The 21,396-nt window shown below is 47.1% G+C and overlaps 2 protein-coding genes across 2 annotated transcripts in view; one reads left to right on the top strand and one right to left on the bottom strand.

The window, feature by feature from the left end:
- Window positions 1-21,396, top strand: part of LOC142312359 (uncharacterized) — a 336,375-nt gene that overhangs the window by 232,070 nt on the left and 82,909 nt on the right. The gene's annotated exons all lie outside the window — the stretch shown is intronic.
- On the bottom strand, window positions 1,952-21,185 carry LOC142312382 (uncharacterized). The gene is made up of 4 exons (XM_075351323.1): window positions 21,056-21,185; window positions 20,875-20,972; window positions 20,591-20,681; window positions 1,952-4,286 (listed from the first exon to the last, which is right to left on the bottom strand). The coding sequence occupies exons 1-4, from the start codon at window positions 21,138-21,140 to the stop codon at window positions 3,403-3,405; spliced, it is 1,158 nt and encodes a 385-aa protein (XP_075207438.1). The 5' UTR covers window positions 21,141-21,185; the 3' UTR covers window positions 1,952-3,402.

Genomic DNA, 21,396 nt, shown 5'->3' with positions numbered 1-21,396 from the left:
ATTCAACAAGCCACAAACACATGGACCCAAAGGAGCTATACTCCACACAGAACTGCAGGGAGTTCCTCAACAATCCACTGAGGGGGAAAATCCCTGGAAGGAAATAAACTGAAACCAACCACAACAAATGACAAACCCAGATAAGCAAAAGAACCAGACAATAAATAAAGAGCAAGCACTTATCTGGAGTAGATGTGGTGTAGAGCAGGATTAAGCAGGCTGGAGATACAAAGAACAACTGACATCCGGCAACAGCCTGCAATCAGACCAGGACTTAAATAAGCAGAGAGTTAGCAAAGGAAACACTCACTGCACAACACACCTGGTCCAAGTCCAAACCATTCCTGGCCACCAGAGGGAGCCTCCCAGCAGCCAAAACATAACTAACATTCACAACAGGGGAGGGTGTGCATGTTCAAACCAAACATGGAGATTGTGCGCTGAAAGTAAAGCGGGCTTTACACGCTGCGATATCGGTCCCGATATCGCCAGCGTGGGTACCCGCCCCCATCCGTTGTGCAACACGGGCAAATCGCTGCCCGTGCCGCACAACATCGCCCAGACCCGTCACACATACTTACCTGCCCGGCGACGTCGCTGTGACCGGCGAACCGCCTCCTTTCTAAGGGGGCGGTCCGTGCGGCATCACAGCGACGTCACTGAGCGGCCGCCCAATAGCAGCGGAGGGGCGGAGCTGATCGGGACGTAACATCCCGCCCACCTCCTTCCTTCCGCATAGCGGCCAGGAGGCAGGTAAGGAGAGCTTCCTCGTTCCTGCGGTGTCACACGGAGCGATGTGTGCTGCCGCAGGAACGAGGAACAACCTCGTTACTGCTGCAGTAACGATTTTTAAGAATGGACCCCCATGTCACCGATGAGCGATTTTGCACATTTTTGCAACGATGCAAAATCGCTCATCGGTGTCACATGCAATGGCATCGCTAATGCGGCCGGATGTGCGTCACCAATTCCGTGACCCCGAGTTCGCATTAGCGATGTCGTTGCGTGTAAAGCCCCCTTAACTGTAATGAATGGCAGATCGCTGAGATTGGGAGTTAGGAAGAACAGGGGGAGGAATGTTAGGTATTTTTGGGGGGAGGTTTGTAATAATCTTGTCCATATATTGAATATATATGAATATACACTAATGAGCAAAAGTGTAACAATGTTTTGAACTTGTGACTTTCAGTCTCCATATCTCTAAATCCACTACATGTTCAAGCATGAGACTACCATCATTTTATAGATAATCATCTTGTGTATCTCATACATAAATATGACTTACAACAATTAAGCATATGATTAGTTAATATGATTAGTTATGCAGATTTTTGTCAAGTCACTGCATTGGTACTGTTTTGCTACTGGTGTTTTTTTGCCTGTATACTACATATTACAACCTATTCTCATATTCCCTAATAGCTTAGTGTGTTATTAGGTGGATTCCAAAGACAAAGATCACTGGTTTGAATCAAAGAGCAGCCATGAAGAAATCCCAATAAAAGAGAAACAGCATCTTCCAGTTCATTGAGAGCCAAGAGAGTTGCCAAACTGCAAAAGTTAAGAGGTGGACGTCCAGGAAAATAATATCAGAGTTAACAAGTCGGCTCATCACAAGATCTACCAGTTCTGGCGCAACAAACACGTTAGTGGAGGTGGTTCATATGATTCCTAATAGTCAAATCACAGAGGTCCATGTAAGTACCGTGCAAGGCACCAAAAAAGGCGAGGAAGCATGTACTTCAATATCATCGTAAGAAGTGTCAACTTGAGTTTGCAAAAAAGTACGAAAAGTGGAGAGAAGATTGTTGCAATACTCTTTGTCCATATAGTGAATATATAAACGCATAATAATGTGAAATATTCGATGCACATGGAATATTGTTTTTTATTTGATGTTTAGAAAACATACGTCTATTAGTAACTGTATATATTATAATTCTAATGTAACTTCTAACGTGATTTCCCTTTCTTTACTTTCTTGCCTTTACTTTGTCTCTTTTGTGTTTTCTTGTCAGTTTGCCAATACTGTGCAGCCCGCCAATATTGGCACACCTTCATTTTTTCATAGACTGTACAATATCTTCATAAATAAATGGAAATGTACCAAAGTTATATCTTCAGGATTTTTTAATTACTGTCCAAAGTAATGCAACAATAAAACATTGTCAACTTACATGTTGCAATTTCAAAAAAGAAACAGAATAAACAGCACATGCAGCAATAAAGGCCCCCCTAATTAACACTTGGTTGCACACGTTTTCCTGTGATATGGTCATAGCCTCCTGTGCCAGATGCAGCAAAGAAACCCCACAGCATTATGGATCCTCCACCATGCTTAACTGTTGGTAGGGTGTTCTTTTCCTTATAAGATTCATTGTGCCGTCTTTAAACAAACTGTTGCTTTGCATTGCCAAAAAGGTATATTTTTGTTTCATCTGTCCACAGAACTTTTTCTAAAAAGAATTGTGCGTTGTCAATATACTCTTTGGCAAAGATCAGTTGTTCCTTTTTGGGGTTTTTTTCAGCAATGGCTTTTCCTTGGCCTTTGTCCATAAAGTTCTGCTTGATTTAGTGTGTGTCGGATGGTACTTGTTGAAATCATCACCCCAGACTATTCCATGTCGGCCCTCCAATCTTTGGATGTTTGACGTGGTGGTTTTTCCACTATTTGCACCAACCTTCAAAGACATCTCTTGTAAATTTTCTTCTTTCCCCCAGGTCCAGGGAGGCTCATGATGGTTTTATGCTTGGCAAACGTCTTAATAACATTGCACAATGTTGAAACTTGGATAACAAGGTCTTTGGAAATGGCCTTATAACCTTTGGAAGTCTTGTATTTGCTAAGAATAGCAGTTCTGATGTCTTCAGACAGCTTCTTTGTCTTAACCATTGTGACAAAGGAAAATTGCCTCCTACCACGAAGCTTCATAAAACACTGAAGTCATCATTCATTGCCTAATTCATGTCACATGGGAACCGACCATTTATCACAGGTGATTCTCATTTGTAATTTACCAGAGACAAATCAAAATATGTTTTCATACTAATTTAATGTAAAGGGTACCAATACCAGTGTCACAACAAGCTTTAGGTTTTTTGATATTTCCTTCCCATTATTTTTTTAGTTTTAAATTGTTTATCATTTGCTCTTTTGTATTTAACAAGAGTGCTCTATCCAATAAAGCTGTTTCACTTGATTAATTTTTTTCACGAGATATTCTACATTATGTACAGTACTTAAACTTCATAGATGCCAATAACAATGAGCAGGACTGTATATGGTTTCTTCCAATGTGAATTTTTCATAGTGGTCAACAAATTATAATTTTCAAGTTGGCTTCTACCCTTGTGAGTTGTGTGATGTTTAAAATGATGCCATTTGTGTGTAAAATATTTTCCTCATTCTAAACACAAGGGTTTCCCCACTGTGTGAATTCTTTGGTGTTTAGCAAGACTTGATTGATCTGAAAAACATTTCCCACATTCTGAACATGAAAAGGGTTTTTCTCCTGTGTGAATTCTTTTGTGTTTAGTAAGACTTGATTGATCTGAAAAACATTTCCCACATTCTGAACATGAGAAAGGCTTCTCGCCTGTGTGAGTTCTCTGATGTATAACAAGACCTGGTTTACCTACAAAACATCTTCCACATTCTGAACATGAAAAAGGCTTCTCCCCTGTGTGAATTCTCTGATGTCTAACAAGATTTGATTTTTGGTTAAAACATTTCCCACATTCAGAACATGAATATGGCTTCTCCCCTGTGTGAGTTCTCTTATGTGTAACATAATGTGATTTATGCGAAAAACTAATCCCACATTCCGAACATGAAAAAGGCTTCTCCCCTGTGTGAGTTCTCTGATGGTCAACAAAATTTGATTTTTTGTTAAAAAATTTCCCACATTCTGAACATAAATATGGCTTCGCTGCCTTGTGAGTTCTCTGATATGCAACAAAATATTCAAAACATATCCCACATTCTGAACATGAAAAGGGCTTCTCCTCTGTGTGAGTTCTCTGGTGTGTAACAAGATGGGATTTTTGGTAAAAACATTTCCCACATTTAGAACATGAAAAAGTCTTATCCCCTGTGTGAGTTCTCTGGTACATAACAGACTCTGAAGAAAATCTTTTCTCCCCTGTGTAAATTCTTTTATGAATTTTTTCATATTCTAAAGTTGAAATTGAGGCAGTCACTTCAGTTATATCTTGTGCGATATCAGGGTCTTCTGATTTAAAAATTGAAGATGTCAGTTGTGCCTCTAATCTCCTGGTACAGTCATCTGCCAAAAATAAAAATTATTTTTAATATTTACAAATTTAAGGATATCATTTATAAAATAGCTTGTAACGTCGTTACCGGCATACCCAAACACTTACCCTCTCTGCCACCCAATGCTGGCTTCTGTGTCCCTGCCGCTGTTTCCCAGTGCCTGCACATACGGTGCATGTCTCCTGGTAGTGTGCTTAGGGTACCCATGCACCTATTCTTAAAGGGTCAGCGTGACCTAACTCAGAAGAGCCTCTAAACCTATGGTTAAGAGGCACTAGGTTTTTAAGAAATCTCTCCCTATGTGAAGTGCCTGGACAATAGAGATGAGCGAATCTGAGGCTCGAGGTTCAGGTTTGGAAATTTACTTCCAAAAAAAACAAGGTTTGGATTCGAAGTTCAAGTGCATTATGAGTGCAAACCACTCAAGCCATCAGCGCTTTGCTTGGGTATGAGTGATGCTCAGTCCGAGCTGCGTGCAGTGTTTGAACGGTTCACAATTGGGGTAAAGTTAGCGTGACCAGATGCAGTGTATACACACAAACAAAAAAAAAGTTTGAAAAACCCCACCACCCACCCCTAAAAGTGTTCTGCTTATGGCTGACAGCATGTGGGCGGAGACACAAACTGCCCAATTACTGACTTCCATTGAGGTTCAGTTCAAGTCAGGGTCACAAACCGAACCTTATCTAAGGCTTGAATTTACCCTGCGAACCGTACCTTCAAAGGTTCTCTCATCTCTACTGAGTAATGTGGTCTATCCTTAGAGATGTGTTGCTAGTTGTGAGGTACTGTTCCATTTGCTGAGTCTTATGCTGTGTGTGTGAACATATGTCTGTATCCTAGTATCTGCTTAACAATCTGTTAAGTAACTTTGCCACTTAATTCTCACTATAGGCCACTATGCCATCTTTTTCCACACTTTGTCCTTCAAACTAGACTGCAATAAAGAGGCACTGGTGGCTTCATTCTGAGAGGGTCGGTCCAGAAGAATCAAGGACGAACAGGACAGCCGTAATGTGCCATTTTCCATGGACGACTTGGTATCTCTAGCTATCCGCATTGATATCAGGTTCCAAATAATGCTCCATAGAGGTGAACCTCGAGGAATCGTTGCGCCTGGCTCCTACCTTCCAGACACCCATCATGCTGTGATACACGGTCCCTGCTGTTTCGCCTGAGCGCATGGAGGTAGATCGTGTGAACCTGGCAAAGCCTCATCTGGTGAACCGTTTCACCACAGTCACATTCTTATCTGTCCTTTGAAGCCAGGAAATTTCCAAGCCTAGGGTCCGTAAGAGAGGCTAACCTAGGTGAGGGCAAGTCCTCTCCATCCTCATCCATATCCCACTCTATTCTGTGGCACACTGTATTCATTCAGTCTGCCTATCTGGATTCTGGTTCTGCTGGAAACGTCATACAACAGGTCATTGTGGATCAAGCTCCAATAGCTGTTAAATCTGTGGATGGAAAACTTTTATCAGAGGCTATCCAGATAGTCACCAAGCAAGTTGAGCTCTGGGTGGAATGCTGCACTCAATGAAGATCACCTTCTATAAGTTTGCATGGCCATTGCACCCACTGCTACTGGGGCTGCTGTGGCTTCAGATTAACTAGCCTGTCTTGGACTGGAGATCTGCTTAGATGGGGTTATCTGTTAGGGCCAGATGGACGGGCAGACCCGGGAGGTGGATCCACTGGGCCGAACTCCCCGATGAGGGAAAGGAGTCCGGTAGCCGGAGCACTTTAGGTAGCAGGACAGTCCGTGCACTGGAACACAATGGAGAAGTCCCTGGGACCACGAGGTCACTGATGGTGGTCCGGGTGACGGAGCTCAGGTTCGGAAGCCGTGATGATGTCTGGTGGAGTCCGGAACCGTTGGAGCGAGAAGACAGGTCACCGCAGGGAACCGAGATGGTACGGACTGTTAGGATGGCAGATGGGCAGCGTTCGGGGTTCGAGATACAGCAGGACCGGATGGCGATGCAGGATCGGCTCTAGAAGACAGAGAGGTAAGTATCTCACAGAACACAAGGAGACCTGACTCCTAGCTTGGGAAAACACGAAGAACAGGCCCCGCTCCCTTGGACATTAACCCCCTTTATACCCTGTACCTGTATGCATCATTTCCTGTCAGTGGACACTGGCCCTTTAAGAAAGGGTCAGTGACCGCGCGCGCGCCCTAACGCGCATGCGCGCGGCCCGGGTGCCAGAAGCCAGGGCAGGAAGCTGAGAGGAGGACGCAGCAGAGCCGACCAGGGACTGGGAAGCCGACGGGCGCCGGGAGCGGGGACCAGGAGGCTTGGGAAGCGCGGGCACTGGAGGCTGGAGAGCGGGGAGCGTGGCAGGTGAGCCGGGGAGCGGAGCAGAGGACCCGGGGAGCGGAGCGGAGGACCCGGGGAGCGTGACAGTACCCCCCCCCACGCCCCCCTCCCCGCAACCGGGACAGGAAGGCACGGATCAGAGGAGTGCCCACGTTCTCTCTGGGCTCCCAGGACCTATCCTCAGGACCATACCCTTCCCAGTCCACCAGGAAGAACTGTCGACCGCGCACGGTCTTCATGGCCACGATATCCCTTACCGCATAGATGTCGTCCTCAGCAATAGGAGGAGGAGCCGGACTGGCGGCAGCGGAGAAGGGACCAAGGACAACCGGCTTGAGCAGAGACACGTGGAAGGAGTTGGGTATCCTCATCGTGGCCGGGAGCTGTAGTTTGTAGGAGACCTCATTGATCTTGCCGAGGATTTTAAACGGTCCGATGTAGCGAGGTCCCAGCTTGTAGGATGGTATCATCAGTCGGATGTATTTGGAAGCAAGCCAGACGAGATCTCCCGGAGAGAAACACGGAGGATCCAGACGTCTCTTGTCCGGGTGTCTCTTCATCCGCAGGGATGCACGTGCAAGGGAGGCCTTAACTGAGTCCCAAATGGTTGTAAAGTCACAGAGTACTGCATCAGCAGCAGGGATGTCCGAGGAAGAGGATACAGGCAATGGGACAGACGGCTGAAGTCCGTAGACGACATGGAAGGGAGAACTGGAGGAGGACTCACTGACGTGGTGATTATGTGAGAATTCAGCCCAAGGAAGAAGCGTGGACCAATCGTCATGATGGGCGTTGACGTAGTGACGTAAGAAAGAGGCCAATATCTGATTGACCCGTTCCACTTGGCCGTTCGACTGAGGATGGTAGGCCGAAGAAAAGTCCAGAGTCACTCCCAGATGTTTACAGAGAGCCCTCCAGAAGCGGGAGGTGAACTGAGTTCCTCTGTCGGACACTATGTGTGATGGAAAGCCATGCAAGCGGAAGATATGATGTATATAGGCGTCCGCGAGTTCCTGGGCAGAGGGTAGTCCAGCCATAGGAACGAAATGGGCCATTTTAGAGAACCGATCCACCACGACCCATATGACTGTGTGTCCGGAGGACAATGGCAAGTCCGTAATAAAGTCCATCGCTATGTGTTGCCAGGGAACTGAGGGTATGGGCAGAGGCAGAAGACGGCCATATGGCAGGTGTTTGGGAGTCTTGTTCCTGGCACAGGAGGAGCAGGCAGAGACAAAAGAGGCGACGTCCGTGCGAAGAGATGGCCACCAGTAATGACGTGCAATCGCACTCCATGTTCTCTTCTGACCTGCATGACCGGCTGTTTTCGAGGCATGGCCCCAGTGTAACACTCTTTGCCTGTCAGTCTCAGAGACATAGGTCTTCCCAGGCGGTATCTGGGCCAGAGTGACAGGAGCCACCGGAATGATCTTACTAGGGCAGATGATGGGTTGGGATGTCTCTTCCTCCTGCTCCATGGGCATGAAAGACCTAGACAAGGCATCAGCGCGTACATTCTTGTTCGCGGGTCGGAAATGGAGCTGGAAGTCGAACCGGGCAAAGAACAAGGACCACCTGGCTTGCCGTGGGTTCAGTCGCTGAGCCGTCCGCAGGTATTCCAGGTTTTTGTGGTCCGTGTAAATAATGACGGGGTACACTGCTCCTTCCAGAAGATAGCGCCATTCCTCCAGAGCCAGTTTGACTGCCAACAGCTCTCGGTCACCGATGGTGTAGTTGCGTTCAGGCGCTGAGAAGCTCTTGGAGAAAAAACCGCAAGTCACCATCTTTCCGGAGGAGGACTTCTGCATGAGCACTGCTCCGGCTCCCGAGGAGGAGGCATCCACCTCCAAGGTGAACTGGCGGTTTAACTCTGGACGATGGAGTACAGGAGAGGAGGCAAAGGCTCGCTTTAGAGAGCCAAACGCGGCGTCGGCCGCAGATGACCAGTCCTTTGGATTAGCCCCCTTCTTGGTCAAGGCGGAAAGAGGAGCAGTCAGAGCCGAGAAGTGAGGAATAAACTGGCGGTAGTAGTTGGCGAATCCCAGAAAGCGTTGGATTGCCTTCAGTCCAGAAGGAGGAGGCCAGTTGAGAACGGAAGAGACCTTCTTTGGATCCATCTGCAGTCCGGTATCGGTGATGAGGTAACCCAGGAAGGGGAGAGAAGACTGTTCGAAGACGCACTTCTCGTACTTGGCGTACAGACGATTCTCTCTCAGTCTTTGTAGAACCAGTTGCACGTTCTCTCGGTGGGTCTGGAGGTCCGGAGAGAAGACAAGGATGTCATCCAGATATACCACCACACAAACGTAGAGAAGGTCCCGGAACACATCGTTCACTAATTCTTGGAAGACTGCTGGTGCGTTACACAGGCCAAAGGGCATCACGCAGTATTCATAGTGCCCATCGCGAGTGTTGAACGCGGTCTTCCATTCATCCCCTGAGCGGATACGGACCAGGTTGTAGGCACCCCGAAGGTCCAACTTGGTGAACACACGAGCTCCTCTGAGCCGATCAAACAATTCGGGGATGAGCGGCAGGGGGTACTTGTTTTTTACGGTGATTAGGTTCAATCCCCGGTAGTCTATACATGGGCGTAGGTCGCCCTCTTTCTTCTTTACGAAGAAGAAGCCTGCTCCAGCAGGAGAGGAGGATCTCCGAATGAATCCCTTAGCCAGGCTCTCTGTGATGTACGTAGACATGGCCCTTGTTTCGGCTGGAGACAGTGGATATATCCGTCCTCGAGGTGGTGTAGTTCCCGGAAGCAGATCAATGGCACAATCGTAAGGACGATGTGGCGGAAGTACTTCGGACTCCTTCTTATCAAAGACGTCCACGAAGGACCAATAGGCTGAGGGCAGTCCCGGTAGGGACTCGGGAACCGGAGGTCGCCGGATAGGTTGTATGGTCTTCAGATAGTTCTCATGGCAAGAAGACCCCCATCGAGTGATATCGCCAGTGCCCCAGCTGACTGAAGGCTCGTGTGTCCGCAACCAAGGAAGGCCCAGCAGGATTTGATGTGACATATGTGGGAGGACGTAGAGAGCAATGTTCTCGGTGTGCAGAGCACCGATACGCAGTTCAAGCGGCTTGGTGATCCAGGAGATGGTGTCAGAGAGGGGTCTCCCATCCACAGAGGCAATCACAAGAGGTTTGGCGAGTGGAGTAACAGGCACCTGGTATTTGTCCACCGTGGCCTGCTGGATGAAATTGCCTGCTGCCCCAGAATCGAGGTACGCCTCAGCCGTAAACCGCGTCTCTCCCGTTGTCACTTGCACAGTCCATGTAACTGGGTCTGAGAGAGTCCCAGCACCTAGGGTGGCCTCTCCTACCAACCCTAGGCTTTGGAGTTTCCCGGCCTCTCTGGACAGGAGCGTAGCAGGTGTGTGCCCTCTCCGCAGTAGAAGCAGAGACCCTTGGCGAGCCGCTCTGCTCGGCGTTGTTCTGACTGTCGCACACGGTCGATCTGCATGGGCTCATGGATGGAGACACCAGAGGCCGTTGACTGGAGTACGGCGGGCTTCTGTGGAGGAGAGGAATGCCTTACCGGACGTCTCTCACGGGACACCTCTTTGGACCGATCCTGAAAGCGTATGTCCACTCGAGTCGCTAGGGTAATCAGGGCGTCCAGGGTGGACGGTACGTCACGTCCAGCCAGCTCATCTTTGATTCGACCCGAGAGTCCTTCCCAGAAGGCGGCGGTTAGGGCCTCGTTATTCCACCCGAGTTCTGAAGCCAAGGTGCGGAAACGGATGGCGTATTGACCCACCGTCAGAGTCCCCTGACGTAACCGGAGAAGAGATGAAGCAGACGCGGAGGCGCGTCCGGGTTCGTCAAAGGTGCTGCGAAAGGCCTGCAGGAATTCCTGGAGGTTCTTGGTCATAGGGTCCTCCTTCTCCCACAAAGGGTTCATCCACGCCAGTGCCTCGCCCTCTAGGTGAGACATGATGAAGGCGACCTTGGCTTGGTCGGAGGCAAACAAATGTGGCAGCTGCGTGAAATGGAGGGAGCATTGGTTTATAAACCCCCTGCAGGTCTTGGGATCTCCGGCGTACCGGGGTGGTGAGGCCAAACGCAGTCTGGAAGCATCCGAGGAGGCTGCCACAGGAGCGGGGGCCGTGGATTGACTAGTGGAGGCCCGGGGCGCTGAAGATGTAACCGAGGCTTGTAGCGTGTTCAAGCGGGCGTCCACGGAGGTCATAAAGTTCAGCATGCGGGTCTGGACTTCACGCTGGCGTTGGAGTTCCTCTTGCAAGGCCGCTAGTGCTTCGGCGGGATCCATGGCCTGTTCTTACTGTTAGGGCCAGATGGACGGGCAGACCCGGGAGGTGGATCCACTGGGCCGAACTCCCCAATGAGGGAAAGGAGTCCGGTAGCCGGAGCACTTTAGGTAGCAGGACAGTCCGTGCACTGGAACACAATGGAGAAGTCCCTGGGACCACGAGGTCACTGATGGTGGTCTGGGTGACGGAGCTCAGGTTCGGAAGCCGTGATGATGTCTGGCGGAGTCCGGAACCGTTGGAGCGAGAAGACAGGTCACCGCAGGGAACCGAGATGGTACGGACTGTTAGGATGGCAGATGGGCAGCGTTCGGGGTTCGAGATACAGCAGGACCGGATGGCGATGCAGGATCGGCTCTAGAAGACAGAGAGGTAAGTATCTCACAGAACACAAGGAGACCTGACTCCTAGCTTGGGAAAACACGAAGAACAGGCCCCGCTCCCTTGGACATTAACCCCCTTTATACCCTGTACCTGTATGCATCATTTCCTGTCAGTGGACACTGGCCCTTTAAGAAAGGGTCAGTGACCGCGCGCGCGCCCTAACGCGCATGCGCGCGGCCCGGGTGCCAGAAGCCAGGGCAGGAAGCTGAGAGGAGGACGCAGCAGAGCCGACCAGGGACTGGGAAGCCGACGGGCGCCGGGAGCGGGGACCAGGAGGCTTGGGAAGCGCGGGCACTGGAGGCTGGAGAGCGGGGAGCGTGGCAGGTGAGCCGGGGAGCGGAGCAGAGGACCCGGGGAGCGGAGCGGAGGACCCGGGGAGCGTGACATTATCCCTGTCATGAAAAATGTCTCATTCTAGTCTATCATGGCCGACCACCAATGATGCGCTCAAATCTTCCGGGTCTGCCATCCACCTGCTGGGCCTATGCAGACGTCTTCAACAAGAAGGAGGCTGAGACTCTATCTCCACGTAGGCCATGTGATTGTCCTATTGACCTACTTTCTGGTTTCTCCCCTCAACACGGCCATGTCTACCCTCTGTCCCAAGCGGAAACCCAAGCTATGCCAGAGTAAATCAAGGAGAATCTGGAAAGGGATTTATCCAGAAGTCTTCCTCACCAGCCGGAGCCTGCCAACCAACCAAATCAATGTTAAGAATAAGTATCCTCTGCTGTTTATACTGCATTTGTTCAACTATTTCTAAAGGTTCTAAAATCTTCTCCAAGCTCGACCTCCATGGTGCATAGAACCTTGTCCGTATATGGTCGGGAGACAAATGGAATACTACCTTTAATACCCATGACAGTCACTATGAGTATTGAGTAATACCAACAAATTTAACCCCTTTGTTATAAATATATAAATTTTAATCAATATACAAAACACCAAAGACAAGTGCAAAATTAAAATACATTGATGCATATATTATGGTTGGTGAAGGGTTTTTGGGCTTTTCCCTATTCTCCCCCTTCCTAACCGTGGGGGTCGGCACCCTATGACGTCACCCTCAGGTGCCCCCACTCTGTGTCGACTGGCCCTGTTATAGCCCTATGCTTCACACTAATTTGTGCTGCTATTCTAAAAGAGGGGCTCTTTCAGGTTAGAGTGATTCCCATTCATGCCTCAGTAGTGAAATATTGTTGACCTATCTTTGGCCAACAACCTCTCTACTTTGTTAGTTCCAGTGTTCACATTAAATCTGGAATAAACTAGTTTTTTACAAAAGAGGGTTTTGGGACACAGTCTTAGGTTCATGCATCAATTCCAGGATATTATCAAAAATGGATGGATCGACATAGTAGCCCGTCCTTATTTTTGCCCAACGCGTTTCCCCTCCAGGACTTGCAATCAAAGGAGGTTCTTCAGGGGCTTGTCCAGATTTGAATCACATAAACGGTGAACTGTAACAACAATTTGTCTCAATTAATCAAAAAAACCCTATTCATAGTTCCACCAGCCCTATATATGAATAAGACTCCCTAATCAGTCCATACTTATTCTTATCACAGGAACCTGGAATCCCAGTAATGTAGAAATTAAATACTTCAATAAAGGTTTTTTGACCTATATAAAGCTCACAAAACAGAGGGAGACACGATGGATTTTTTGGCTACAGTCCACCCATCCAAAGGGGCGGAATGAGCAACTCAGTTTTGTGAGCTTTATATAGGTCAAAATGCTAGAATAATCCAGCAGACACATAAGGTACCTTCCAAGAGAAGGATAGTGTCGGAAAATATGGGCTGCTAAAGAATATATAGCAGTTTAACAATGAGATTGAGATAGATTACCATAATAGATAAGGTAGGAGTGAAATTCAAAAAAGTATACAAAAAGCCATGTTCTGGTCCACCAAAGTCCCTCTTTTAACTAAATACTCCTTTATTGAATCCAAAATGATTATCAATATCAAATTACCTTTATTGAAGTATTTAATTTCTACATTACTGGGATTCCAGGTTCCTGTGATAAGAATAGCCTATACACACCGAATATAGATGGATATAGCCCAATGAAGCCACATAGACACGCCGCCCCATACATAACATATGGGTAAATAGCAGTTACCATAGAAACAGGAAGCGACGCACTAGGATACAAACTTTATTAGAAATGATCGGGACCGGAAGTGATGTATCGCTACTTGTTATCATATATAAATACATAGGAGACAATCGATACAAGTGGCCACTCACAGTATACACCCCGAATAACTGGTGGAATAAGTTACTTTGAATTATTAGACCCCGCTTGATATAGAATAATATGGAAAACTGAAACGGAAGTGACGTGTCGCATTAAACCCGGAGAACCAAATATGGTAACCGGAAGTGACCTCATGGGAACCTCACAGCCCGATAGGCTGGGTGAAGTGGCGACGTACTAGTATACAAACTTTATTAGAAACGATCGGAAGTGACGTATCGCTACCTGGTATCATATATAAATGCATAGGAGACAATCGACACAAGTGGCCACTCACAGTATACACCCCGAATAACTGGTGGAATAAGTTACTTTGAATTATTAAGACTCCGCTTGATATAGAACAATATGGAATACTGAAATGGAAGTGACGTGTCGCATTAAACCCGGAGAACCAAATATGGTAACCGGAAGTGACCTCATGGGAACCTTACAGCCCGATAGGATGGGGGAAGTGACAATCAATACTCCCACTTGAGGAACCGGAAATTATGGATGGCTGGAGGGATATTTAAACCCCACGGGTAGCCATAACAAACAGGCGTGTACTACCTGCACTCCCAGCAAAAACATCCAGCATATTGTTGCCGCTTCACCCAACAGTAAGTACTTTATTCCATGGGGAATTAATTCCATCTTTGTAATGTTGGAGGGATTAAAAACTCTTTCCTATATATGTATTGCAGTTACTAACAACTCCACATTGGAGGGTTAAATATACCCTATGGGAGATTAGTGTAAACAATCGCCTATCCTTTGGTGGTTCATAGACAGATGCTCTGTTCATCTACGCAGCCTTGTCTGCAAGTAAGTACTACTGTGGGTGATAAATGTTGGAACTAGAGGGGACCCTGGAAGATAATGTCTACATATGTATATATATATATTTTTCAGCAGTAAAGGATTCCTCATTGAAGGATGGATGTATTCCTTGATTAATGGAATATTTAGTAAGTATGGACTGATTAGGGAGTCTTATTCATATATAGGGCTGGTGGAACTATGAATAGGGTTTTTTTGATTGAGACAAATTGTTGTTACAGTTCACCGTTTATGTGATTCAAATCTGGACAAGCCCCTGAAGAACCTCCTTTGATTGCAAGTCCTGGAGGGGAAACGCGTTGGGCAAAAATAAGGACGGGCTACTATGTCGATCCATCCATTTTTGATAATATCCTGGAATTGATGCATGAACCTAAGACTGTGTCCCAAAACCCTCTTTTGTAAAAAACTAGTTTATTCCAGATTTAATGTGAACACTGGAACTAACAAAGTAGAGAGGTTGTTGGCCAAAGATAGGTCAACAATATTTCACTACTGAGGCATGAATGGGAATCACTCTAACCTGAAAGAGCCCCTCTTTTAGAATAGCAGCACAAATTAGTGTGAAGCATAGGGCTATAACAGGGCCAGTCGACGCAGAGTCGGGGCACCTGAGCGTGACGTCATAGGGTGCCGACCCCCACGGTTAGGAAGGGGGAGAATAGGGAAAAGCCCAAAAACCCTCCACCAACCATAATATATGCATCAATGTATTTTAATTTTGCACTTGTCTTTGGTGTGGTATATTGATTAAAATTTATATATTTATAACAAAGGGGTTAAGTTTGTTGGTATTACAGTTTTATACTCCTTAAATAAGAGAATATAACTCTCTTTGTGGTTGGTGAGTATTGAGTAATCCCTTTTGGACTCAGCATTGCTGCAGAGGTTTTTCAGGAATTTATGAACCAAATCTTCTGAGATCTACTCTACTCATTGATAGTGGTGTATCTGAATGACATTTTCGTATTCTTTCCCGATCTGCCAATGCACAAGAGCAATGTTGGCGAGATTCTACAGAGGCTGAGGGAGCTCATTTGTATGCCAAATTTGAGAAGTGCCTTTTCAAATGCCCTTGATTTCTCTACCTGGGCTACATAATCTCTGACAGCGGTTTCAGGATAGATCTGGAGAACATGTCAGCGTTTCTGAAGTGGTTTCATACTGACAGAGTGAAAGCTATTCAGCGGTTCCTGGGTTTCGCCAATTATTACTGCCAATTAATTCAGCAATTCTTGAACTGGATTCTCCCCATCACTGCCCTGACTCGCAAGGGGCCGAATCCTAAGATGCAGACTTCTGAAGCGGAGAATGCATTTATTGCTCTCAAGCAGGTATTCTCATCGGCTCTAGCACAGCATAGCTGGAGATTAACAAAATAATGCTTTGTCCTCCGGAGCTGGTATGATCCTCACACAGAAGTTGGCTTCTGGTAAGAGAATAACCTGTTGCTTCCTCTCTGAGGCCTTCTCTGGTCCTAAATGCAAGTACTCGATTGGCCACCGAGAATTGTTAGTGATCAAGATGGCTCTGGAGGTGTGGCGATACTGTCATGGGTGTGTCACAGTTGACAGACAACCCTGTGGTGTCCTGCTGTAGAAGGTCGCTGCATCTTGCTGCCTAAGTTGCTCCTTGATATTTTATTCTTTCTTCTCTGATGGTGAATTGAGTTCCATGTATCTTCTCTTTCAGGGTGTCCTCCTTTCCCTTTCGTATCCTTCGAACACCTTGGCAATTCAGCTGCTCATCTTTATCCCCACTCCCTGTGTCCATGTATACCTGCATTTCCCCTTGGTTTATTGCCAGTGAGTGTTAAGGGTACTTTACACGCTGCGATCTCGCTAGCGAGATCGCAAGCGAGCGTACCCACTCAACCTCGTTAGTCCCCGTCACACGGACTTACCTGCCCTGCGACGTCGCTCTGGCCGGCGAACCGCCTCCTTTCTAAGGGGGCGGTTCATGCAGCGTCACAGCGATGTCACACGGCAGGCATCCAATAGAAGCGTAGGGGTGGAGATGAGCGGGACTAACATCCCGCCCACCTTCTTCCTTCCGCATTGCCGGTGGAGGCAGGTAAGGAGATGTTTGTCGCTCCTGCGGTGTCACACATAGCGATGTGTGCTGCCGCAGGAACGACGAACAACATCGTACCTGCAGCAGCAACGATATTAAGTAAATGAGCGACGTGTCAACGAGCAACGATTTTTCACGTTTTTGTGCTCTTTGATCGTCGCTCATTGGTGTTACACGCTGCGATGTCGGTAACGGCGCCGGATGTGCGTCACTACCGACGTGACCCCGACGATATATTGTTACTCCTATTCTGTCCAGATTGCAAGCAATCGCCTTGCAATCACCTGTGGAGACATGTTGTTGCATGTTGCTATACTTCTCCTAAAGTCATCCTGGAGATAAGTTGTTAATTTGTATTCCCCTGCTGGTTTTCCCTTTGTATTATTTAGCACTTAGTGGAGTGACTAGCGTTCATCACTAAGGTCCATTTCATGGTCAACCAAGGGCTAGGTGCATAGAGTGAAGGAAATATTTATTTGCTCCCTTGCTGATTTTGTAAGTTTGCCCACTGACAAAGACATGAACAGGTAATTTTAAGGGTAGGTTAATTTTAATTGTGAGATAGAATATCACAAATAAAATCCAGAAAATCACATTGTATAAATGATATAAATTTGCATTTTCTAGAGAGAAATAAGTATTTGATCCCTCTGGCAAACAAGACAATACTTGGTGGCAAAACCCTAGTTGGCAAGCACAGCAGTCAAACTTTCTTGTAGTTGATGAGGTTTGCGCACATGTCAGGAGGAATTTTGCTCCACTCCTCTTTGCAGATCATTTCTAAATCATTAAGATTTTGAGGCTGTTGCTTGGCAACTCGGAGCTTCAGCTCCTTCATAGGTTTTCTATGGGATTAAGGTCTGGAGACTGGCTATGCTACTTCATGACCTTTTCCAGGAACTTTTTTGTTGCCTTGGCTGTATGTTTTGGGTCATTGTTATGCTGAAAGACCCAGCCATGACCCATTTTTAATGTCCAGGCGAAGGTAGTCACTCAGGATTTTACGGTACATGGCTCCATCTATTGTCTCATTGATGCGGTGAAGTAGTCCTATGCCCTTAGCAGAGACACACCCCCAAAACATAATGTTTTCACTTCCATGCTAGATGGTGAGGATGGTGTTTTTGATTATAGGCAGCATTTCTCTTCCTCCAAAGATGGCAAGTTGAGTTAGTGCCAAAGAGCTCAATTTTTGTCTCATCTGACCACAGCACCTTCTCCCAATCACTCTCAGAATCATCCAGGTGTTCATTGGCAAACTTCAGACTGGCCGGCTGCATATGGGCTTTCTTGAGCAGTGGGACTTTGTGGGCACTGCAGGATTTTAATCCATTATGGCGTAATGTGTTACCAATGGTTTTCTTAGTGACAGTGGTCCCAGCTGTGTTGAGATGATTAACATGTTGCCCCCATGTAGTTTTAGGCTGATCTCTCACCTTCCTCATGATCCTGGATACACCACGAGGTGAGATTTTGCATCGAGCCCCAGATTGACACTCATTTTGTATTTCTTCCATTGTCTTACTATTGCACCAACAGTTGTCTCCTTCTCACCCCAGCATCTTACTTATGGTTTTGTAGCCCATTCCAGCCTTGTGCAGGTCTATGATCTTGTCCCTGACATCCTTAGAAAGCTCTTTGGTCGCCCATTTTGTAGAGGTTAGAGTCTGACTTATTAAGCAAAACAAAGCAAACATCGCCAGCACTCACTTCTATCGCTCCAGGAAATAAGTCCATGTGCCTTCCACCTGTGACCACAGGTAAACCATGAAGAAAGTGTGTAGGATAGGCACCAGGATAAAAGAATAAAGTTTATTGCACAAAAATTAACAATAAAAACTTTTTTTAAAATTTTGATATCAATTTTTGTGCAATAAACTTTATTCTTTTATCCTGGTGCCTATCCTACACACTTTTTCAGAGTCTGACTGATTAATTGAGTGTGTGTGTGACGCCCTGGCAAAGCCAGGTTGTCACAGAAAGAGTTAATCCTCCTTGGTAACCTGATCCCACACCGGTGCAGCAGGACAAACCACATCCCCCAGTGTAAGAAAAAAATAGAGCAGAGGGGAGGGGCTGGAGCAGAGTGTGTGGAGAGACAGACAGAAGATGAGTCTGGAGTTGTAGCTCCCAGGCTGATACAGAAGCGTGCTCCGAAAGGGCCGGGACAGGCTGTTAGTGAGGAAGGGGCCAGAGGTAGCCGGGGCAGGGTAGTGGCCCGCCGGTACCTAGGGTGACCCGGATCACTGCAGGGGAGTGGACTCCCCGTTCCCGGCTGAGGAGAAAGAGGAAGAGAGTGGAGAGAGAGGCACCTGGCTGCAGGGAAAGAACAGGAGCTGCTGCACCATGTGTGGGACACTAACACCCTCCGTACCGAAGGTTGCGGACTCCGGCAGTTTCTGGTTAATTCCTGACTCTGTGTGAACTTTCTTGCAAAGCGAACTGTGAGTAACAACATCCCCCGGTCCAACCGGACGCACAGCTCGCAGACCGTCTCCATCTCCTCCCCGTACCACCTCACCGGGGTCCCGGGACACCAACACCCTACCCGTGGAGGGAAATCACCAACTTTCTGCCCACCACCATCCCCGGGATCCATTAACCGGCAGTGGTGGTGCTCCGTTACCTCACCGCACACCACGGGTGGCGTCACGGACAATCTCCCTTACCAAATCCCCTTTTACTGTGGAGCCTGGGATCACAGACCGGGTCACGCCACCGTGATACCCACAGAAGTGACCCCGTGGCCCGGATCTGAGTACCCCCTGGTCCCTGGGCGACACATGTGCACAGGAGTCTGTTATACAGGTGACAATGTAAGACACCTGTCTTTAATGCAGGTAACGAGTTGATTAGGAGCGTCTAAGTGTCTGTAGGAGCCAGAACTCTTAATGGTTGGTAGGGGATCAAATACCTATTTCTCTTTGCAAAATGCAAATAAATTTATATAATTTATACAATGTGATTTTCTGGATTTTATTATGGATAATATCTCCCTCACTGTTGAAATTAACCTTCCCTTAAAAGTATAGACTGTTCATATCTTTGTCAGTGGGCAAACTTACACAATCAGCAATGGATCAAATAATTATTTCCTTTACTGTAGGTGTAGAACCTATCGAGGTACTTCAGAGAGCCAGGTGCCAGCGGAAGGTTTTATCAGGAGTCACCATCTTTCCCTTCCCTACAGACAGTTCCCCTCCTTCTTCCGCTTCCTTTTCATTATTTGCCTGGTATTTACCCATACCTATCATGACAGATATCAATTGGCAGGATCAGTGCATCCTGTTTTCATCTACACTGACCACAGGAACTTGGCCTACCTACAGTTGGCGCAGAGGATGAATCCGCGCCAAGCCCAACGCTTGCTGTTCTTCACTTGTTTTGAGTATGTTTTACATTTCCAGCCAGCTGAACAGAACGTCAAGGCGGATGCACTCTCCAGGTCTTTTCTGTCAGCCTACCAGGAGGAAGAGCCTTAATACACTATCGAGCCCTTAAAGATGCTCACAGTAGCTACAGTAAGCGTGTTTCGGATACAATTCGGAAAAATGTTTGTTGCCGGAAGTGGACAGGAAGTGTGAGTTGCAGTGGGGTCACTCCTCTAAGCTGCCTGCTCACGCCATTCAAAAGAAGACAACTCTGTTCATCTTGCGGCACTTCTGGTGGCTAATGATGCGCAAAGACGTTGTGAAATTTGTCTCAGCTTGTCCTTTAAGACCCCTAGGAAGCTTCCGACTGGGCGACTACTACCTCTATAAAGCCAAAAAAAGTAAAAAAAAAAACCATCAGCTCACCATAAATGAATAAGGACATCTTGAGGGCCGAGGTGCATGGAAAGAAACAGGCTGGCTCCTGTGCAGTAATAGTCCAAGAGAAAGAATCCAGCACCCATAAATCTTAACAAAAATTGTTGCTTTATTTATTCCATAGAATTATTTAAAAAGTAGACATAGGCTGGTCTACGTGCTTCTTGCTGACACGCTGTTAATCATGATAAGAGCATCCAAAGCCCAAAATAATGGGGGCAATTTTGGGTGGAGGAGCATGTGGGGGTCTAGCAGCAAAATGATGACCATTTGATATGGCCGGACTACAACCCTGATAAAGCAGCCACAGCCGGAGACTGAGAAGAATCTGTGACTTCTCTGCATTTAGTGGTCACTACTCACCTGGGCGATTATCTGTAGGAATCTCCTCTTTACTCCGCTCATCACCCCTCACATATGTCTCTGTAGTATTAATATGGGGCAGATCTTCATCCTGAAAGAAATATTGTAAAAGTCACAGACGGATGGAGAAGTCACATCTATGATCAGCTCTAATCCTGCCTCACCGCTCTCATTACACAAGTATAACACATATAATACTGGAGGATAAAACAAGACTGAGCACAAGACCTTCACAGCCGTCTACACATCATAGGGAGATTTCATGGCACCTTCTCTCCATCTACCTGATGATCCTGAGGAACATCGGGATCTTCTTGTTTACAGTCCTGTGGGAGAAGAGGACGGGGACATCTCTCTGGTGTTGTCCTCTTACTGGATAGAGCTGGAGGAGACACATACAGGGACTGAATTCATTCCTTACATACACATAATTATAGGCCGTGTGTATTTAGTCCTGTCTATTACCTGGTGATGTGAGGGGCTGGGAAACCTCCATCATGACGTCCTTGTACAGATCTTTGTGTCCTTCTAAATACTCCCACTCCTCCATGGAGAAATAGACGGTGACGTCCTGACACCTTATAGGAACCTGACACATACAATGATACCGTCACCCCCCCGATCCCTTCATAGCGTTACTGTATAATGTCCCACCATTCCCAGCAGTGTCACCTCTCCAGTCAGCAGCTCAATCATCTTGTAGGTGAGTTCTAGGATCTTCTGGTCATTGATGTCCTCATGTATCGGGGGGTGAGGTGGAGGCCCCGTGATTGGGCTCAGGGGTCTTCCCCATCCCTCAGACACAG

The sequence above is a fragment of the Anomaloglossus baeobatrachus genome, chromosome 5, assembly GCF_048569485.1.
Source record: "Anomaloglossus baeobatrachus isolate aAnoBae1 chromosome 5, aAnoBae1.hap1, whole genome shotgun sequence".
Taxonomy (NCBI): Eukaryota; Metazoa; Chordata; class Amphibia; order Anura; family Aromobatidae; genus Anomaloglossus; species Anomaloglossus baeobatrachus.
The sequence above is the reverse complement of the archived record's forward strand: the minus strand, read 5'-3'. Positions and strand labels throughout refer to the sequence as shown.